The sequence below is a fragment of the Scyliorhinus torazame genome, chromosome 2 (genome assembly GCF_047496885.1).
Source record: "Scyliorhinus torazame isolate Kashiwa2021f chromosome 2, sScyTor2.1, whole genome shotgun sequence".
NCBI classification, from domain to species: Eukaryota; Metazoa; Chordata; class Chondrichthyes; order Carcharhiniformes; family Scyliorhinidae; genus Scyliorhinus; species Scyliorhinus torazame.
The window spans coordinates 331773951-331796003 of record NC_092708.1 but is presented as its reverse complement, the minus strand read 5'-3'; the positions used below and the strand labels follow the sequence as shown (position 1 = coordinate 331796003).

Below are 22053 nucleotides of genomic sequence, written 5' to 3'. Positions count from 1 at the left end.
ACAATTGGTTACCCCATGACTCTTGCTGAATATGATCTCCCCCAATGAGGGGCGGGGGGGGGCGGGACAATCACTAGTAGTTGCAGCTGTACAAAGAGAGCTGGCCAGTGTGGTACCGGCTAGAGAAGGATGGAGTGGTGAGCTACTGCTGCTGTGTACATACTGTTGAAAATAAGTTACTTTCTGTTTGGCTCTACAAACTCAATGCTGGATTCTTTGCAGACCTCACAAAACCTATAAAATTTTAACAGGACTAGACAGCGTTGATGCAGGAAGGATGTTGGTGTATCCAGAACCTGGGGTCCCAATCTAAGGAAATGGGGTAAACCATTTAGGACTGAGATGAGGAGAAATTTCTTCACCCAGAGTGGTGAGCCTGTGGAATCAAGAGGATATGGAAGGAATGTGGGTACAAGTTACTGAGTTGGATGAACAGCCATGATCATACTGAATGGCGGAGCAGGCTCGAAAGGCCTCCCCCTGTGCCACTTTTCTCTGTTTCTATGAAGATCCATCTGAACAGACATACTGGATTTCAGTTTAATAACCCATGTATCAAGTACAGCACTTCTCAGAACATAGCACCCTTCAGTACTATATCGGAATGGAGTGCTCAGGTCTTGGTGCACAGTTTGACCTCGTAATCTGCTGACCCAAAGGGGAAGTACTGCCAACCAAGCCAAGTGGACACAGGTACTTTAACTAATTTTCTGAGGTGGTTTTGCTATATATCCACAAGAGCAGATAAAACTATTCAATAATTTCCAAAACCAATCCTACTTGTCATCACAGGGTGAATCACTCTACCATGTAGAACTCTTGAGATAACACAACCTGGGAATGTGTGTGTACAACAGTAACAAGATGCTTTGACAAAGAGTCATCGGACTCAAAACATTAGCTCTTTTCTCTCCCTACAGATGCTGCCAGACTTGCTGAGATTTTCCAGCATTTTCTCTTTCGAGTAACAAGATGCTACTGTGGGTGAATTAAAGCCACCAGCCAAGATTCACCAATCTTCTTGGCCATGGAGTGGTGGAAATCATGGAGGAACCAAGAACAAAAAGAATGCTGAAATAGGTCGATACTTTAAAATATTTATCAAACTGTACTAGTTTGTCATATTTCTACCTCAGCCTGATTACACTTAGTCCATGTGTACCTACATGAAGTATGTTCTTACTGAAAGATATTTCGTTCATGGAAGGCGCGTGTAAAGCAGGATACTGGACTGATCAAAAACAGCACAAATAATTCACAACATTTAACAGTTGCTTAGTGTTACATATTTAAATGAAGACCGATCTGGAATTCTTTGCAAAGGAAATAAAATAGAAATAATTTGAAACATCGTAATTTTACACTCAAAATATTTAGCTGAAGTTTAATTTATTCCCACCAAATTTCAAAGGTAAATCAATGAAGAGTCTTCAGATGAAAAGTATTAGTATATATTTTTCAGAAGAAAGAACTTGCAATTTTTTTTAGCACCACCACAATCTTTAGGATGTCCCAAGGAATTCAAGTGTAGTCACTTGCAACATAGGAAAACATGGCAGTCAATTAGCATTCCAGGTCCGACAAACAGCAATGACATAATTGACCAGATCATCTGTTTTGATTCATAGAACCCCTGCACCGCAGGAGGCTATTCGGCCCATCGAGTCTGCACCGACCCTCCAAATGCGCATCTTACCGAGGCCCACTCCCCCGCCCTGTCTGACAAGCCCACACATTGATCATGGCCAATCTACCTAACCTGCACATCTTTGGACTATGGGAGGAAACTTGAGCACCCGGAGAAAACCCATGCAGACACGGGGAGTAAGTGCAAACTCCACACACAATCACTCATCCAAGGCCGGAATTGAACCCGGGTCCCTGGTGCTGTGAGGCAGCAGTGCTAACCACTATGCCACCGGGCCGCCAATTGTTTGAAGGATAAAAATATTGGCCAGAATGCCAGGAGTGTGGTGTTGGGTGTTCTAACACACAGAAGAGCCAACACAGTTGCATATGGTACAACGCTTGTTTATTTAAACTCACTATTTACAACTTGGTCTTTGCACTCTGCACGTGGGGGGCTCCCTGCTTGTGGTGTTTCAACAGCTCTTTCATGCTTCCTTCTCCCCAGACCTACTGACCTCCAGGTGTCGTGCTCGTGCTTTTTATGTGGTTGGTGTTCTTGTCTGTGATTGGTTGTGGTGTTGTGTACTCTGATTTGCCTGTTAGTGTGTCCATCATGATGTGTGTGTTTGAATATCATGACATCCCCCCTTTTTACAAAGATATGTGCCTACGTGGTAATAAATATGATCGTGACGTGAGTGCATCTAAGAGTGTGTGTGTGTCGTGTGCAGCATGTGTCTATGACGGAACTATGTACATGGGGCGATGTCGAGTGCGTCACATGAATCCAGTTGTACCATAACATAACAGAAATGCGAACGAGAGAAGAAGAAAAAAAATTTTGAACAGTTGTCCAGTCAGACGACATCTGGAACGATAAACAACAACAGGTTATCATGTAAAATTGTCCAACTTATTAAACATATGAACTGTATTATAAGTCCATTCTAATGGGTTTGCGACGAATTCGGGTTGACCGCCTTAAGGGTGGATCAAGAACCACCGGCTGCTGTGCAGGCATGGCCATGGGTGGCGATGGAAAGGGCGTGATGTGCGGCAGCTCCACAAAGTCATCCTCGGAAGCCTGTTGAGGATCTGGCGTGTTGTGTGGCTGTGAACGTGGAAGTCGGCGAAGGGCGCGCCGATTGCGGCGACGCACGGAACCATCCGGCATGCGAACCAGGAACGAGCGGGGAGCCACTTGTCGGAGGACTTCGGCCGGTGCTGACCAGCCACCATACGGTTGATGGACGCGTACTTTGTCTCCGGAGGACAGGGGGGGCAGGTCCGTCGCTCGTGTGTCGTACCGACCTTTCTGGCGATCACGCTGCAGTTGCATGTCCCGAAGAACCGCCTCATGGTCTGTTGTCGGTGCCAGGACGGAAGGTACCGTCGTCCTGAGGGAGCGACCCATTAGTAGCTGCGCTGGCGAGAGGCCCGTGGATAACGGGGCCGATCGATAGGCCAGCAAGGCAAGGTTAAAGTCCGATCCGGCATCAGCCGCCTTGCACAGGAGCCGCTTTGCGATGTGGACACCCTTTTCAGCCTTCCCGTTCGATTGTGGATGCAGAGGGCTGGATGTCACATGAGTGAAACCATATGCTGCGGCAAAGGACGACCATTCACGGCTGGCAAAACAAGGTCCATTGTCTGACATGACAGTCCTTGGAATGCCATGGCGAGCAAACGTTTCCTTGCAGGCCCCAATGACTGCGGACGACGTCAGATCATGGAGAGGCATGACTTCCGGGTAGTTTGAGAAGTAGTCTATAATAACAATGTAATCTCTGCCGAGCGCGTGAAATAGGTCAACACCCACCTTCGCCCAGGGGGACGTCACCATCTCGTGTGGTAGAAGTGTTTCCGGAGGTTGCGCCGGCTGAAACCTCTGACAGGTTGTGCAGTTGAGCACCATGTTGGCTATGTCTTCATTAATACCCGGCCAATATACCGCCGCCCGGGCCCTTCGTCTGCATTTTTCGACACCCAAGTGGCCTTCGTGTAGTTGACGAAGAATCATCTGGCGCACACTGTGTGGAATGACGATCCTATGCGATTTCATAAGGACCCCGTCTATATTGGTGAGATCATCTCGCACATTATAAAACTGGGGGCACTGCCCTTTTAGCCACCCTTCCGTCATGTGGCGCATCACTCGCTGCAGCAGAGGGTCAGTCGCCGTCTCTGCGCGTATGTGGGCCAGACAAGGATCATCAGCTGGCATATTTGCTGCTGTCAGAGTCACGTGTGCCTCAATTTGACGCACGAACCCCTCCGCATCTGGTGGTGTGCTCACTGCTCGGGAAAGAGTGTCCGCCACTATGAGTTCCTTCCCCGGAGTGTAGATCAGTTCAAAATCGTACCTCCTGAGTTTGAGTAAGATGCGCTGGAGGCGAGGAGTCATGTCGTTCAGGTCTTTGTTAATGATGTTGACCAGGGGGCGGTGGTCAGTTTCGACCGTGAATCGTGGCAGGCCATACACATAGTCGTGGAACTTGTCCAGTCCAGTTAACAAGCCCAGGCATTCTTTTTCGATTTGCGCGTAGCGCTGTTCGGTAGGGGTCATGGCTCGTGAGGCATACGCAACCGGGGCCCATGATGACGTGCTGTCTTTTTGCAGGAGTACCGCTCCAATACCAGATTGGCTGGCGTCTGTTGAGATCTTTGTAGGGCGAGTCGCGTCAAAGAAGGCCAGCACTGGTGCCGTGACCAGTTTGTGCTTGAGCTCCTCCCATTCCTGCTGATGCGACTGGTGCCAGTTGAATTCCGTCGATTTTTTTACGAGATGGCGCATGTTTGTTGTATGAGAAGCCAGGTTGGGAATGAACTTCCCAAGGAAGTTGACCATGCCCAGGAATCTTAAGACAGCCTTCTTGTCAGCCGGTCGTGGCATGGCTGTGATGGCGCTAACCTTGTCTGCATCGGGACGGACCCCGGACCTTGAGATGTGGTCCCCGAGGAATTTCAGCTCCGTCTGGCCGAAAGCACACTTCGCACGGTTGAGACGCAGGCCATTTTGCCGTATGCGGGTGAAGACACGTCGAAGACGATGCATGTGTTCCTGCGGAGTGGTGGACCAAATGATGATATCGTCCACATATACACGTACCCCTTCGATGCCTTCCATCATCTGCTCCATAATGCGGTGGAATACTTCAGATGCCGAAATGATGCCGAATGGCATCCGGTTGTAGCAGAATCTGCCAAAAGGGGTGTTGAATGTGCATAGTCTTCGGCTGGCCGGGTCCAGTTGGATCTGCCAGAATCCTTTGGACGCATCCAATTTAGTGAATATGTTGGCTCGCGCCATCTCGCTGGTGAGGTCTTCTCGTTTCGGGATGGGATAGTGTTCCCGCATGATGTTGTTGTTCAGATCTTTTGGATCTATACATATACGGAGCTCGCCAGAGGGCTTCTTTACACAGACCATGGAGCTGACCCATGGCGTGGGCTCCGTGACCTTGGATAGGACCCCTTGGTCCTGAAGAATCTGCAGTTGTGCCTTGAGGCGGTCTTTGAGAGGCGCAGGAACCCTGCGAGGTGCGTGAACGACAGGGATGGCGTCCGGTCTGAGTCGAATCTTGTACGTGTGTGGCAATGTCCCCATGCCTTCAAAAACCTCCTGGTTGTGAGCGAGGAGGGAATGGAGATTCGCGTGGAACTCAGCATCCGGGAAGTCGGATATCTCATCTGGAGAGAGAGACATGATGCGCTGTACCAGGTGAAGGACCTTACACGCTTGTGCGCCCAGTAACGAGTCCTTTGATGAGCCCACAACTTCGAAGGGGAGTGTGGCCGTGTACCTCTTGTGAGTCACCTGTAGCTGGCAAGATCCTACGGACGGGATAACGTTCCCGTTATAGTCAACCATCTTAAGCCGGGATGGTGTGATGAGTGGTTTGACCTTCATGGCCTGGACTGCAGAGTAAGCAATCAGGTTGGCGGATGCGCCGGTGTCCAGACGGAAGGCGACGCGCGATCGGTTGACCGTCAGGGTGGCACACCACTCATCGTCTGGATTGATGGCATTGACCTTGTTGACATCAATGACGGCAACTCTGAAGTCATCCTGGTCATCTGCATCACTTAACTGGAAGTCTTGATGCGTGGGCTGGACGGTCCTGACTCGTGTGCGAGGTTGTCGAGGATGCGCCGGATCCATGGGTTGAGCCGCACGACAGCGGGCTGCGTAGTGGCCTATCATGGCACATCTGTTGCACTGTTGGTATTTTGCAGGACATTGCCCTTTTAAGTGTAGACCTCCACACTTGCTGCACGTCATGACGTCACGGCGTTCGTTGCGCCACTGCGCATGCGCAGTGCGATCTTGCGGTGGGCGCGCCTGCGCAGTGCGTCCCTCGTTGTGGCCGTTATTCTTGGCGCGCACCTGCGCGGGAGACCGCGAAAAGCGCGGGAAGCGGCCGCTGTCGTCCGGGCCGTGGGGCGGGAAGAAATCGACGGCCTGGATGCGTTCAACGTCGTGGGCGGCCTGGCTTGCCGATTCGACGGCTGGGGACCCCCTCCGTGCCAACTCGGACGCCTGAAATCGGGCAAAACGGCAGGTAGCATTTTCATGGAGGACACAGGCTTCCACAGCAGACGCTAAGGTGAGGCTCTTTATTTTAAGAAGCTGCTGGCGTAGGCCACTGGAGGCAACGCCAAAAACAATCTGGTCCCTGATCATGGACTCTGTGGTGGTGCCGTAACCGCAGGACTGCGCCAGAATCCGGAGGTGCGTCAAAAAGGGTTGAAAAAGCTCCTCCTTACCTTGCAGGCGTTGCTGAAAGATGTATCTTTCGAAAGTTTCGTTTACTTCAGTTTGAAAGTGCTGGTCCAGTTTGAGGATGACCGTGTCATATTTGGCCTGGTTTTCGCCTTCCTCGAACACCAGTGAATTAAAGACATCATTTGGGTGGGGGCCTGCGTAGAAGAGGAGCATTGCAATCTTCGAATCATCCGAGACATTCTGTTTTTCGGTGGCACGGATGTACAGGTCAAATCGCTGCCTGTAGAGCTTCCAGTTGGTGCCTAGGTTCCCCGTGACTTGCATCGGCTGCGGTTTGCCGGTGTGGTCCATGTCCAGAATGGCAGGTTGGTAGGCAGGTATCGATCCACTCCTGTACCATGTGGTGTTGGGTGTTCTAACACACAGAAGAGCCAACACAGTTGCATATGGTACAACGCTTGTTTATTTAAACTCACTATTTACAACTTGGTCTTTGCACTCTGCACGTGGGGGGCTCCCTGCTTGTGGTGTTTCAACAGCTCTTTCATGCTTCCTTCTCCCCAGACCTACTGACCTCCAGGTGTCGTGCTCGTGCTTTTTATGTGGTTGGTGTTCTTGTCTGTGATTGGTTGTGGTGTTGTGTACTCTGATTTGCCTGTTAGTGTGTCCATCATGATGTGTGTGTTTGAATATCATGACAAGGAGAACTGCCATGCACTTATTTGAGTAGTGCAATGGGATTCTTTATGTCCACCTAAGCTGCAAATGAAATCTCAGTTTAATTAGTATTTTTCTTCTCCAGAAAAGCCTAGTTACATGTTAAAATGGCAAAGAGAATATTCGTATCTGGTAGAGGAAGTGTATACAAATATAAATCAGTGGTGACAGTTTGAAAGTGTGCTCGACAAATTTCTTGACTGAAATTAAAAATTTGACCGTATCAGCTTTCCGCCTCTGACAGCGTATAGGTATTGTTCAGACTTGCAGGCATTTCTAGTGGGATTGCATCTAATTACATGTCTGTCAGAGAAAACCAACACACACCTTTGTTTCGGATCTTTCTTCAACAGCCCAGAAAGAAGAGATTTGGCTTCTGGTGACAAAGTGCGGGGAAATCGGATCTCCTCCATGAGAATGAGTTCAAACAACTTTTCATGGTCCTGATTGTAGAATGGAAGACGGCCACACATCATTTCATACATCACAACTCCAAGACCCCACCAGTCCACAGCTCGCCCGTAGTCATTATCCTCCAAAACCTGGAACAGAAGGACATGGAGGCGTGGTATAAATTACAGAGCTAAATGTGATTAGTTGTAAGATTATCTGAAAGATCGAACATTGCTGTAAGTGTGCAATCCTATATGATTTTCAGCTCTCATAAGGATTACCCGCCTTCAGGCACAATCCTTTTGGCCAGGAAGGAAGAACAATCCAGTGAACAGTTAGGTATTTCACCAGCTACAAGTGCATCTGTTGTTGGTAACTAGACAAACAATCTGCAGTGGTTCTGCAATCACTGGCAAGCTTTATACCATGATTTATAAACAAATAAACATGCAAAACCTTCATTCGCAACCAGAAAATCTATTTGATCAAACATTATGATCCTTGATTGTTATCCACAAAAATGTGATGATTCATTTAACACATTCAAATTAAGTAAATTACACCCTCTCATGTTACAAGTCCTTCCCCCCCCCCCAGTTCTTGGCAAGAAGTGGAAAGGAAATAGCGAGAAGGGACCAAGGATGTGGAGGTCAAAGCTAAGCTTAGGACTTTCAAAGGTAGGAAGAAAAGCAATGGCAGAGTGGAGGGACATATTGTCAAAGGATTTGCTGCCAGATGAGGAAGGTTGGCCAGAATCAGAGATGTGAGCTGAGAAATAAGACTGGAGAACATAAAAGCCCTATAGTATAGGAAGAATATCAAACGCAACTGGAAAAAGTCACAGCTTGAATGTTAATAGTGGCGCAGAATCACACTTCTGAAGAGTGATTTAAGAAATTAGGACTTGCGTCCCCAAACCCGAAAAGACTAAATATGACCATTACAGCTTGGTGTCAATCTAATATTTAGAGCAACTGCAATATTAAATTATCAAAACCAGAACTTCCAATTATTCATTCAGCTGTAGGTGGTGTTGTATTACTTTTTTTTTTAAACTCCTGGAACATTTTGATAGGGGTAGGTGTTCATGAGGTACATTCAATAATAATATTTATTAGTGTCACAAGTAGGCTTAGATTAACACTGCAATGAGGTTACTGTGAAAATCCCATAGTCGCCACACTCCAGCGCCTGTTCGGGTACACAAAGGGAGTCCAATTCACCTAACAAGCACGTCTTTCGGGACTTGTGGGAGGAAACCGGAGCACCCGGAGGAAACCCACGCAGACACAGGGAAAAATATGCAGACTCCCTCCACACAGACAGTGACCCAATCAGGAATTGAACCTGGGACCCTGGCGCTGTGAACCACTGTGCTAACCACTGTGCTACCGTGTCGCCCTGTTTATAAACTGTCTTTTATGCAGAAAGATTTTCCAAGGTGCTTCACAGAGCCATGAAGGAAACAAACACCGAGAAAAGGAGGAATTACAAGGGTGAACAAAACCTTGGTCAAAGTCTTCGTGGAGAAGAGGTAGATGGAAGAGTTTTGGGAGGATATTCCAGTTGGTAACAAAAAGCAACTGACTCCATTAATATGAATGATGAGGAAAAGCGTGAGAGAGTGGTGTGTGATAAAAGGCCGGTATCAGAGTAAGGGAGAATTTTAAAGTCAAGTCATTGACGAACCAGGCATCAATTTAGGTCAGATTGGAGATGGAGATGGACAAGTAGACATTGGCAGCACAGGTTTTGATGTGTTGGAGCTCATGAAGGATAAGCAATGGAAGTTGGCAATGTTGGCGTAAACAGGCCCGGAGGTGATGAAGGTCATTATTAAACTAAAGTGAAGAAAACTTAAATTATGATTTAAAAATAAAAATACTCAATAATCATTATCTAAAAAGGATGTACACTTAACTGGAATATCTGAAACAATGCTCTGAAAGGTTACACCATAAATACTGATCTTGTAAGTACAGATACAATGTACTCCAGAAACAAATTCTTCCCCACTATCAATTTGCAAGGGTCTAAAATGATCTGGATTCTGGGGTAGGAATGATAGACAAACTGTCAGCATTTACTGTCATTATTCCTCAGTATTACAGCATGTAACTTTGGGGTCCGCACATGTGCAGTTAAACATGTGAATGCAGAGGTTTTTGTTTATACTACCCAATGTGGGTGTTGTGGAAAAGCGCCCTTCCCCCAAGTCTGCAATCAATTATGAATCAATGAACTGACAAAAACTTTCCCTTTTACGCAATTAGTCTCATCGTAAAAACACTTAAACAAATTACACCTTGCTGAATGAATGGCATACTAAATTCATAGTTACGTCAGTGTCTTATAATCCTGTATGGACCAATCATTTATTTTTGATCTCTGTAAAATTGTAATTAAAAGTGAGAAAAATAGTGCATTTTACTTCTTGGTTTGCAATCTGTAGAAATCCTTCAATGTGATTGGCAGCTTATTCTGTGTGCTGACATCATTGTTGCTGAACACCTGAAGATCCCCCTTAACTTGATGCCAGATTCAAAGTGACATCAAGAAAAGGGAAATCCATGCCACAAGAGATCATCAGATCTCTGTGCGCAGTTCTGTTTGAGAGCGGTGGTGAGTGCCATCACTTCACTACTGATCACAAGATCCAGGCCAATCGTTAATGTCTTCATTCTTGGGATGTTGGCATCGCTAGATGGACCAGCATTTTTGCCTATCCCTAATTGCCCTCCAGAAAGTGGTGAGCTGTCTCCTCGAACCGCTGCAGCCCACGTGGCCCACCCATCGTGCTGAATCTATTTCATAAAACGCAAGACTTAACCAGTTTAACATAAAGATCACTTCAACTTCCAGCATAATTAATGGCAGAACCTTTCTGATTAATACTCATTAGCTCATTGATTTAACAACTCGCGTTCAGAATTTTATTTTAAAAATTGTGTAATTTAATTTGCTGAGACTACTACGGATTCCGAATAAAATTCAAAAACATTTCTTAGAGTTGGAGTCTTCTGAAATTACCTTAATACATTTACGGGATGATTTATCGATTTCCTTATCTGCATTACTAGCTGGTGTAACTACTCATTTTTAATTCTTAATAAGGTTTGTGGAGAAATGTAAAACTCATCTCATCTGAGCAGGTATTATGTTACTTACACACAGGTCTATTTACAGCAGCTCCTGCCTGTATGATTCAAACCAAGTGACAGCTGGTTGTACAGCTGTCCCATATATGTATAGGAGGAACACAGCTGCTTGCCAGCCATAATTCCAGGAGCCACACTCATCAACTCTTTTAAGAGTAATCAGAATGTATTTTACTGTTCAGAAGAGACACCCTGGACCCCAAATTCCTGAGGATCTCATCAACAAAACTGAAAATTAAAAAAGACACAAACTCGCAAATGACTTTGTGGTTAATTAAATGCATCTTAATTAGGAACAACCTGACCCTCCCCCTCTTCAGGTGCTTGTAATAAAATGCACTGCAAGTCAATGCTGCAAGTTCCACAGCTGTCATTTCAAATCCCCACACAGAGTTCCTGATCCATATCATACTAACGATCCTTTACTGGCAGTAACAGCCATTAAGCTGTATTGCATTGGTCCAGCATACACAAGTGTATTAGTCAGAGTAAATCCTGCCCGTGGCAAAGTCACTGACTGCTTCTCAATAGTGGGAAGTACAGAAATTTAGCATCTAAGCAGCATTATCAATATACCAAACATATTGAAAAAGGCCAGAGAGACAAATGATTAAAACTCATTTCTGCAACAATAATCATTTGTAGAAACTGCCTAAATACAGTAAAGGTCTCAAACTCCAGTTTTAAAAATAAACAACAGCTTTGTTTTCAATTATAATCAGCAGCATCTTCCTCAGGGTTCCAGAAAGGGACTCCGCTGGTTTGCTTGAAGCTTCCTTCAGGTGCTGAGAGTAAACAGGAACATGCAATAACACCATGATTGAGTTTTATAGGTTTCCTTCAGTTTTGTTAAAATTGAACTGCATTTTTCAATTTCTTTCTTACTTGTGCCTCCTTAAAACAATGGGACATGGCAGATTTATTCTGATGAAAGGTCACAGATCTAAAACGTTAACGCTGTTTCTCTTTCCGCAGATGCTGCCTGACCAGCTGAGAATTCCTAGTATTTTCGGTTTTTATTTCAGATTTCCAGATTCTGCAGTATTTTACTTTGTATGGAAAAATCTCTGTTTATCTTCATTGCGGTTTGTCTGTTGGTGACATTAAGGATCAATTAAAAAAAGGTCACTGAGGTACATTCTCTCTGCAGACTTCACTCCTAGATAACTATCAGTCTATAACATGGTCAGGATTAGAACAATATATTCAGGGTTTTAGCTCCTTACATGGAGAATCCAGATGTCGGCCGAGCCGTAAGAAAGGAAATCGCCCAGTGAGGTTCAAACACTAATTAGAATATCGCACACCAAGGGCAGCACGGTGGCGCAGTGGGTTAGTCCTGCAGCCTCACGGCGCCGAGGTCCCAGGTTCGATCCCGGCCTCTGGGTCACTGTCTGGGTGGAGTTTGCACCTTCTCCCTGTGTTTGCGTGGGTTTTGCCCCCACAACCCAAAAGATGTGCAGGCTAGGTGGATTGGCCATGCTAAATTGCCCCTTAATTGGAAAAAGTGAATTGGGTACTCTAAAATTTTAAAAAATAATAATATCGCACACCAATGGCCAGATTTTCTTATTATTCCAAGGAAGTGTCTTAGGCAAAGCCAGCATTTATTATTTCCATCTAATTACCTGTGGCTTTCGTGGGCCACTGCAGTGCATCTGATGCTGCTAGGAAAGGAGTGCAGGGATTTTAACCGAGTGACACTGAAGGGTCATCGATATAGTTCCAGGTCAGAATGTTGTGTGGCTTGGACGAAAACTTGCAGGTGGTGATGTTCCAACTCGTCTGCTGCACTTGACCTTCTCGGCGGTGGAGGTCATATATTTGGAAAGTGCTGTCGAAGCAGCAAATCGGCGCGGTGCATCTTTTAAATGGTACACACTGCTGCCACTGTGTGCCGGTTGTGGAGCGGGAGAACATTTAAGGTTGAGAGACAGTTGGTCTGTGATGCCAGCAGCGCAGGTTCAATTCCCATACCAGCTTACTCAAACAGGCGCTGGAATGTGGCGACTAGGGGCTTTTCACAATAACTTCATACTTGTGACAATAAACGATTATTATTATTATACTTTGTTCTGGATGGTGTTCAATTTATTGAGTGTTGTTGGAGCTGTACTCATCCAGGCCAGTGTAGAGTAGTCCATTATAATCCTGACTTGTAGATGGTGGAAAGGCTTTGGGGAGTCAGATGGAGAGTTATTCACTGCAGAATTTCCAGCATCTGACCTGCTCTTGTAGCCACAGTATTTATATGGCTGGATTGGGACAGTTTCTCATCAATGGTAACCCTCAGGATGTTGATAGTGGGGGATTCAGCAATGGTAATGTCATTGAATGTCAAGGGATGATATTTAGATTGTCTTGTGATGGCAGGAAGGTCGTTGATGAAGTACTTGAAGATGATTGGGTTAGGACAGTACCCTGAGGAATCCCTGCAGCGATGTACTGGGAATGAGGTGATTGGGCTCCCACAACCACAACCATTTTCCTTTGTGCTAGATGTGAATCCAACCAGTGGAGACATTCTCCCCCCTCCCCCCCCCCACCTATTCCTATCAACTTTAATTCTGCTAGGGGTCCTGACTGCCACACTCAAGACAAATACTGCCTAAATGCAAGTTGGCTAGTGAACGGGAGTGAGGTGGGGGAGGGGCCACGGTCATTGGAACCTGTATTTTGGGGGGGGGGGGGGGGGGCAAAGTGGGGGGATTGGCTGAGGTTACGGGGGAGGGGGTTTGTGTTTATTTTGCTGGGAGGTGTAAATGGTGGGGAAATGGGGACAATACTGGGAGAAGTGGTTGAGAGGTAGTGGCTTTGGACCTCTGGGAAGGTGGGGTGGGGGTAGGTGGCTGACTGTGCTGAGGGTAGGGTTGAGTCCTGCCAGTCAGGAGTAGAGGTTATGACTGGTAGGAGAGGTGCAGGGGGGGGTTCATAGACTCCGGTCCGTTTGGTAACGTGGAACGTGCGAGGGCTGGGGGGGGGAAATCGGTGAGGTGGCCGCGAGTTCTCTCACATTTGAAGAGTTTGAAAGCCGACATGGTGCTTTTGCAAGAGGCCCATCTGAGAGTGAAGGACCAGGTGAGGATTCGGAAGGATGAGTGAGTCAGGTTTTCCACTCAGCCTTTGATAGTAGGGCCCGGAGGGGGGTCATAGACTCCGGTCCGTTTGGTAACGTGGAACTTGCGAGGGCTGGGGGGGAGGGGGGGGAGAATCGGTGAGGTGGCCGAGAGTTCTCTCACATTTGAAGAGTTTGAAAGCCGACATGGTGCTTTTGCAAGAGGCCCATCTGAGAGTGAAGGACCAGGTGAGGATTCGGAAGGATGAGTGAGTCAGGTTTTCCACTCAGCCTTTGATAGTAGGGCCCGGAGGGGGGTCATAGACTCCGGTCCGTTTGGTAACGTGGAACTTGCGAGGGCTGGGGGGGGAGGGGGGGAGAATCGGTGAGGTGGCCGAGAGTTCTCTCACATTTGAAGAGTTTGAAAGCCGACATGGTGCTTTTGCAAGAGGCCCATCTGAGAGTGAAGGACCAGGTGAGGATTCGGAAGGCTGAGTGAGTCAGGTGTTCCACTCAGCCTTTGATAGTAGGGCCGGAGGGGGGTCGCGATATCGGTGGGTAAGAGTGCGGGTTCAGATGGAGGTAGTGGTGCCTGACCAGGGGGCAGGAAAATTATAGTGATGGGTATTTTAGAGAGGAGGTTGGTGGTGCTGGTTAGCATGTACGCCCCAAACTGGGATGACGTAGGGATTATTAAGTTGGCTGCCATGCCAGCTTTGGAATCACACCAGTTAATACTTGGGGATGACACGGGACTGGAATACAGTGCTGAATCCGAAGGTGGGCAGATCTTTTTGCCCGAAATGTTTTTTACAGGTGTGGAACAGTTGATTTTGTCATTTGTGTGGGCAGGTAAGGTGGCAAAGATTAGGAGGACGGTGCTTTAGAGAGGGAGACGGTCAGGGGGTCTGGCCCTTCCGAACCCGAGAAGGTGCTGGGCTGGGGTAGGGAGCTGGGGGCTTTGTGGATGAGGATGGAGGCAGGCCCTTGTAAGGGGTCGGGACACCGCTCCGGTTTGCCCCAGGGAAATATCCGGGGACTCAGGTGGTGGTGACCACGTTGACGATTTGGAGGCAATTTTGATAGCACTTTAGGTTAGCGGCAGGGGCGAAGTTGATGCTGATATGAGGGAACCATGGATGGGTTTGTGCCATGAGGTTGGTTGCTAGGTTTTGCTCTGGTGCGAACGGTGATGGAAATGAAGGACTTTATTTCTAGAAGGCGAGCTTGGAGGCGTTGCGGGAGAAGTTTGAGATCCCGCAGGCGCACGTTTTCCGGTACATACAGGTGCGGAATTTCGCAAAAAAATGTTTCCTGACTTCAACTGGCACCACCCTCCTCTTTGTTGGAGGGGGTGCTGTCAGTGATGGGGCTGGGGGTGTGGGGTCATCTCGGTGAACTATGGGAGGATTTTGAAGAAGAATATGGCACCTCTGGAGGGGGTTGAAGCCAAGTGGGAGGAGGAGCTGCGGAGGGTGAATGCCTCAACCTCATGTGCGAGTCTGGGGTTGGTACAGCTAAAGGTAGTACATAGAGCACACCTGACGAAGTCGAGAATGAGCCGGTTGTTTGAAGGACTGGAGGATACTGGTGAGCGGTGTGGGAGAGGCCCGGCCAATCACGCTCATGTATTCTGGTCCTGCCCCAAGTTTGAGAAATTTTGGAGGTCACAGATCATAGAATTTACAGTGCAGAAGGAGGACATTTGGCCCATCGAGCCTGCACAGCCCATGGAAAGATCACCCTATCTAAGCCAACACCTCCAGCCTATTCCCGTACCCTAGTAACCCCATCTAACCTTTCTGGATACTAATGGCTAATGATCATAGCCAATACACCTAACCAGCACATCTTTTGACTGTGGGAGGAAACCGGAGCATCCGGAGGAAACCCACGCAAGCACGGGGAGAACGTGCAGACTCCGCGCAGCCAGTGACCCAAGCCGGGAATCCAAACCTGGGACCCTGGAGCTGTGAAGCAACTGTGCTACCGTGCTGTCATTCTTCAACACCATGTCAGCAGTCTTGCAAGTGGATTTGGAGCCCAGTCCCCATGGGGGCCATATTTGGACTTGCTGGAGCTGCAGACGGGAACGGAGACTGATGCTTTAGCCTTCGCCTCGTTCACGGGTGGGTCCTGTTGGGGTGGAGGTCAGTCGCTCCACCCTGTGCCTCGGTGTGGTTGGGGGATCGAATGGAGTTTTGGTTATGTGGAAAAGGTGACATTTGCTTTGAGGGGGGCGAGTGAGGGGTTCCACAAGAGATGGGGTTTCTTTGTACTGCATTTCAAAGAGCTGGTTACCGGCAGCTGTTAAGAGGGGGGCAAAGTGGAGGGTTTGGTTGAGGTTACCGGGGGAGGGGGTTTGCTTGTGTTTATTTTGCTATGCTGTGTGTTTTAAAATGTTAAAATAACAAATGCTGCCTTGATGCCAAGGGCAGTCGGCATACCTCACTTCTTTTAATTGTCAATCATTATTGTTCCTGTGTTATGGAATGACCGCCATACAACAGTTCTCCCCTTTTCTTTAATATTACTGGTTGCACTGTGCTCTGTTGTGGTTTCCATGCACAGTTACAGGACAGGCTCCATTCACTTCCTTTCGAAAACCTGCTGCCTTAATCCAACAGCACATTCATTTGTTGGTTCTTTGAGTATCAAACATTTGAATTCCGAAATAGAGCTAACAGAGGGCAAGCAAGTTGTACTTGTGTGTGTAAACGTGTTCTCAGAACTGCAATGAGGGGCTGGAGACAGTAATTCACCCAGCCAGATAATTGTATGAAACAAGAATCCTTGAAACAAAACTAAGAAGGGCAGTCAGTCAAATCGTCATCATCAAATTTCACCATCATGAGCTTCACTATTGCGAGACCGCAAGATCCTTCCATCAACAGAACCAGCAGCTTTAGCTTACAAGTCACCCCTTCCCTCTGTGGTTCATTCCATCGAAGCACCTACTGAAGTTATCAAGATGAAACCTTAAAGGCACAGACCTTTTCTCTCCTTATTCTCCAGCAACAAAGGCTATTCTATTATTTGATTGAGCAGAGTAACCCAGTCCTCACCTGATAGCCACACATATTGGGTTGGTATAGCACAGTGGGCTAAACAGCTGGCTTGTAATGCAGAGCAATGCCAGCAGCGTGGGTTCAATTCCCATACCGGCCTCCCCGAACAGGCGCCGGAACGTGGCGACTAGGGGTTTTTCACAGTAACTTCATTGAAGCCTACTTGTGACAATAAGCGATTATATTATAATATTACATGCACACACTTCCAACAGGGATTACTGGATAGTGATCAGTAGTGGCAAAGTCTCTAATAAAAGCAACTGGGATCAGAGCTATTCCTCGGTTAAGTCGCAAATCTGGGACCTGCTATGGGCAAACACAGAGGGGGGTGGGGGGGTGGGGTAGTTGTTTTCAAGTGGGGTGGGCCTCTGGAAGGATTCCTGACTTTTCAGGTTTTACACGTTTCATGGAGGCACCATCAATAAAAGTAACTCTAATTAATCACAGACTGCTGTTAAATAACTCAGCTGCAAAAATAAAGGAAGTTCGGTGGTATCCGCAGAATGCCCACACCACATCCCCATTTGTGAATATTACGCTGAAACAATGAGAAAAGCCAAAGTCTGTTAAAATGGGTAGCCCTAGAATATCACAAGGACAATGCGTGACAGCTGTTTAACACAGTTTACACGAGAAACCAAGGCAGTTCTAAACATTGAAGCCTTTGATAACCAGGAGCTCACATTTCCAAGATGCTACCATCCCCTGAACCAAATTCCATCATGCAGCTAAAAACAACTATACAACAACTGTGTAAACAGAAGCAACTATTTTACATTCCAGTGCCCAAGTTAAAAGATGACATTAAAGCAAAGGGAGCATCTACTTTTTCATTGAAAGAGCATCATTCCTGGGCCAGCAACCGGAAAATTTAAACTCCGTTAGTTTGCGGTTTCAAATTGTAAATCAGCACTTCGGCACATTCTTCCAAATTGGAGTGAAGAATCAAATTGTACTTGTTTAAACTTTCTTAGCTTCAAACACCCCCAGCTTCTTTCTTTATGCTGTTCCTCTGCTCACCTCCATCTTTTATTAATGGCATTATTTACAATTTATGAAACAATAGTCCACACTACTTGGACTTTCAGAAGGGTGGAAGGAATGTTTAGTTTCATTATCTGTACAATCACATTTCATAAATTCGCATTAATCATTTCCGATTTCTTTTCATCAGTCTCCAAACACGGGTATAGAATATACCTGCAGATTATTGCAAGACTATTTATCCGGGTTGCAAAAAAAAAAAAACCTGACCATTTGTTAATGACACCCCAAGTTTATCTGCAAACGCTTCCCACTTAAGTCGCAGAAACGGGTTTTCCATCTACAGGCACTGATGTTTGAACTGCAGCTGAAAGTGGAATTGTTGAGGTTTCCTCCGTCATATCACAGGGATAACAGAAACTGAGGTACAGCAAGTTCCTCACAGACATATTGATTGAAACAACTGCTCAAAACGTGAGAATTCTCAAAACAAACCCAGAGACTGATGACGGGATAGGGATTTAAGCGTGGTAAAATTCAAAAGAATAATAATTCATTTCAGGTTCCGAAGTTACTGAAGTGATACTTCTGTGTTACAGACATGCAAATGAAAGAAACCAATACTTCACGATGTGGTATTTTCAAAAGGAACAAGTGTCTAGCAACAAAATCTCGTGGTTAAAAATTGAGGAAGTATGAAAGATGAGGAAATATTTTAAAATTAACAAGGTAACAAGCTGCCATTCACAAAAACAGTTAATAATGAACAAATATTGCCATAAAAGTCAATCTGGATATTTCAGTTTGGAGATCTAACTTTGTCAATTTACCAATTAAATGAATTTAACACATTAACTACAAAGAAATCTTTCAATTGTCTTGCATGGCTTTGCTCAAAATTTATCCTAATGCTAGCTCTAATAATATGAGCTGGGCTAAAGGAAAGAATTTGCATTTACATAGTATATTTCATGGCAGCCAGACATCCCAAAGCATTTCCCAGCCAATTAAGTACTTTTGGAAGTTAGTCACTGTTGAAAATGCAGTTGTCAATTTAGCACATCAAAGTTCTACCAACAGCCGTGACATACATGACCGTATAATATATCTTTTTTTTTAAATTCAGAGATAAATACATTGGGATAGTCCCCTGCTCATCTTTGAATAACGTCATAGAATCTTTCATCTCCATCCGAGAGAGCAGATGGGCCTGGGTCTAGTGTCTCTGCTGAAGGATACAGTACTTCTGGCATTGCAGCATTCTCTTAGTACTGTACTGAAATAAGTCTGAATTCGGGATTGTTTCCAGTAATTTTAGATCCACAGGACAAATTGACCAGACAACATCAGCTCTGAAGTGACATCCTCACTCAGACAGCCCGAGGGTGGTTAGTGCATTGGAATACTGCCATCCCTCACTTTGGTGAAGCACAAGTATTCACATAGCAAAAAAATATGATTAATAAAATTTTTAAAACAAACCTCTGGTGCAAGGTATTCAGGAGTTCCACAGAATGTTCGCATAGTTGCTCCATCCTTGATACCTTCTTTGCAAAGCCCAAAGTCAGTTATCTTAATGTGGCCATCATTGTCCAGCATAAGGTTTTCCAACTAAATAAAATTAAGCAACAGCAACATTTAGCATAAAGTAAACTGGTCATTATTTTACTCATACTGGTAAACACATTTTCACACATAGAGGGAAACATCTGGACACATTCTTCAACAATTTAATGACCAGAATTATTTTGAGTGACTCCGTTTCTATCCCCTCGTGGGAAACCTTGATGTTTCATTTCACAAAGAGAGATATTTATCACATCATTCCCATGTATTTTCTGATTATCAGTTTACTGGAGTCAGAAGCAATGCACTCATATCATTATGTCTTTCCTACCTTAAGGTCTCTGTACACTACATTTTTCTCAGAATGGAGATAATCCAAAGCAGAGACAATCTCTGCTCCATAGAAACGGGCACGGTGCTCAGAAAAAACACGTTCTCTTGATAAGTGAAAGAATAGCTGAAATAAAAACAAGCACAAGAAGTTACTTAAAATATTTATCATGGCACTCGCATTTCAATTATAAGTTAATCACTCGCAGCATGCCCAGTGAGCAACTCGAGTCCAATGCCCCCAGCTGTGCCACATGAGCTCATTTAAGCCAGGAGAGTGGCAGAGCGGTTACAACGGATTTCAACACCACCGGATTAAGAAGCAAGAGAAAAACATTTCGGATTCCCACTCCTGAACACCTTCCAGTCACTCCAGTTGGAAGCATTGGTTAGCACTTATGCCAGCCCAATGATCAAACAGCTGTGCCTCTCACCACATAAGGAATTAAACTGTACCCAGAAAGGACTTAATATCCTATTAAAAATAGAATAAGTCAATTGGAACAGAAATAAAAGTTTCAGCTGCCATTGATCAATTAACGTCCCCATACCTCGCCTCCATTTGCGTAATCCATAACAAAGCACAAACGGTCATTTGTCTGAAACGAATACTTCAGTGCCTTTAAGATAAAAAGTGTAACTTAATCAGAAACTTTATTTAATAGGACCAAGTATGAAGTCTAAAAGTGCCTTCATTAAGTAACTAGGTGAGGGCCGGCACGGTGACGCAGTGGTTAGCACTGCTGCCTCACGGCGCTGAGGACCCGGGTTTGATCCCAGCCCTGGGTCACTGTCCGTGTGGAGTTTGCACACTTCTCCCCGTGTCTGCGTGGGTCTCATCCCCACAATCCAAAGATGTGCAGGGTAGGTGGATTGGCCGCACAGAATTGCCCCTGAATTGGAAACATTTTTTGAAAAGTAACTAGGTGAGGATGTGATTTTTCTTAGCTCGGCAATCTCTCGCAGCACGTCTGATTCGAATGGAAACACACTGGGGGAGATTAGGTCCCTGTCGCAGCCAGGCATGGGTTACTGAATGACATTCACGTCAAGCAAGCTTTTAGTTTTGTTAGAAACAAGAAATTGCCTAACCTCCACCCTAAGTCTCAGCTAAATTGTTATGTAGTAAAAATATTAAATCAATTAAAGGATTTTGTTTTCAAAAAAGATTTTTCGCCCAGGGTCTATTTGCTCATAGATCAGCCAGAAAGGAACTTCTTAGTCTGCACAATACACAATTTATATAGTTCAGAAATGAGGGATGTCAAAATATCTGACACTGCAAATCTTAATTTTGCAAATATTGTGCAAGATACTAGATGCAACTTGTAAACATTTAAAATAATATTCACACAGTTGCACGACCAATGCAAAAGTTTCCTGACAAAACAATTTAAAAACAGAATGTTGCTTGCAATGTACTGCTGTGCTGAATACCTGATTTATAATCGGAGTAGCCTTGACGATAAGGTGAATGGAATTTGATCACTTGATCTTTAGTTTCATTATCGTGATTGCATGAATTTATTTTCAAATACGCTCTGCACCATGATTTCAGCATAGTCCAACTAAGCACGCTGACTGTTTAAAAAAATGAATGTTATGCGGTCTCTCTCGGAACACAAAATAAAGTGAGATAGATTTTGAAAATAAGGTCCACAAAAATCAATTTAGGCTTTGTGATAATTATGCTCCATTCTGAGATTGGTCACATTGTGCTCTTGTGGCCAGATCAGATAAAAAGGTCAATTCCTTTCACCCAATCCGGGTGGGACATTAAGACTCTTGTGAGATGCTCCATCTCAAATCCTAGCGTACATAGAACATACAGTGCAGAAGGGGGCCATTCAGCCCATCGAGTCTGCATCGACCCACTTAAGCCCTTAATTCCACCCTATCCCCATGACCCAATAACCCCCCCTAACCTTTTTGGACACTAAGGGCTATTTTAGCATGGTCAATCTACCTAACCTGCACGTCTTTGGACTGTGGGAGGAAACCGGAGCACCCGGAGGAAACCCACGCGGACATGGGGAGAATGTGCAGACTCCGCACAGACAGTAACCCAGCTGGGAATCGAACCTGGGACCCTGGCACTGTGAAGCCACAGTGCTAGCCAGTTGTGCTACCGTGCTGCCCCAAAGGTACTTCAGGCCCTTTCTGTAAATTCTCCCAGGACAAGTGTGCAACAAGACTGCGTTGCCACATCAAGCAAACCTTGATGGTAGAAAAGCCTCAAATTGAATTCAGAATTTTTTAAAAAATTGCATTTCAAAAGCCAAATAGTAAACTATGCACTTTTCAAAACCTTATTTGAATAATTTGCTTCAACAGTATCCTTAATATGAACGACAGAGACTGTTCACATTAAAAATAGTGTAGTGTAATTTTTCAAAACTGTATGTCACAAATTGGGTGCATTGA

At 45.6% G+C, this 22053-nt stretch overlaps 1 protein-coding gene across 7 annotated transcripts in view; it reads right to left on the bottom strand.

The window, feature by feature from the left end:
- The window catches only part of akt1 (v-akt murine thymoma viral oncogene homolog 1), a 236340-nt gene that overhangs the window by 5265 nt on the left and 209022 nt on the right, over nt 1–22053 (bottom strand). For all 7 annotated transcript variants that reach the window (XM_072489841.1, XM_072489842.1, XM_072489844.1 and 4 more), the window contains 4 exons: nt 20181–20249; nt 19631–19756; nt 19216–19344; nt 7400–7614 (listed from right to left, as the gene is read on the bottom strand). In XM_072489841.1, the coding sequence (XP_072345942.1) occupies nt 7400–7614; nt 19216–19344; nt 19631–19756; nt 20181–20249 (539 nt within the window). The remainder of the gene's footprint in view (nt 1–7399; nt 7615–19215; nt 19345–19630; nt 19757–20180; nt 20250–22053) is intronic.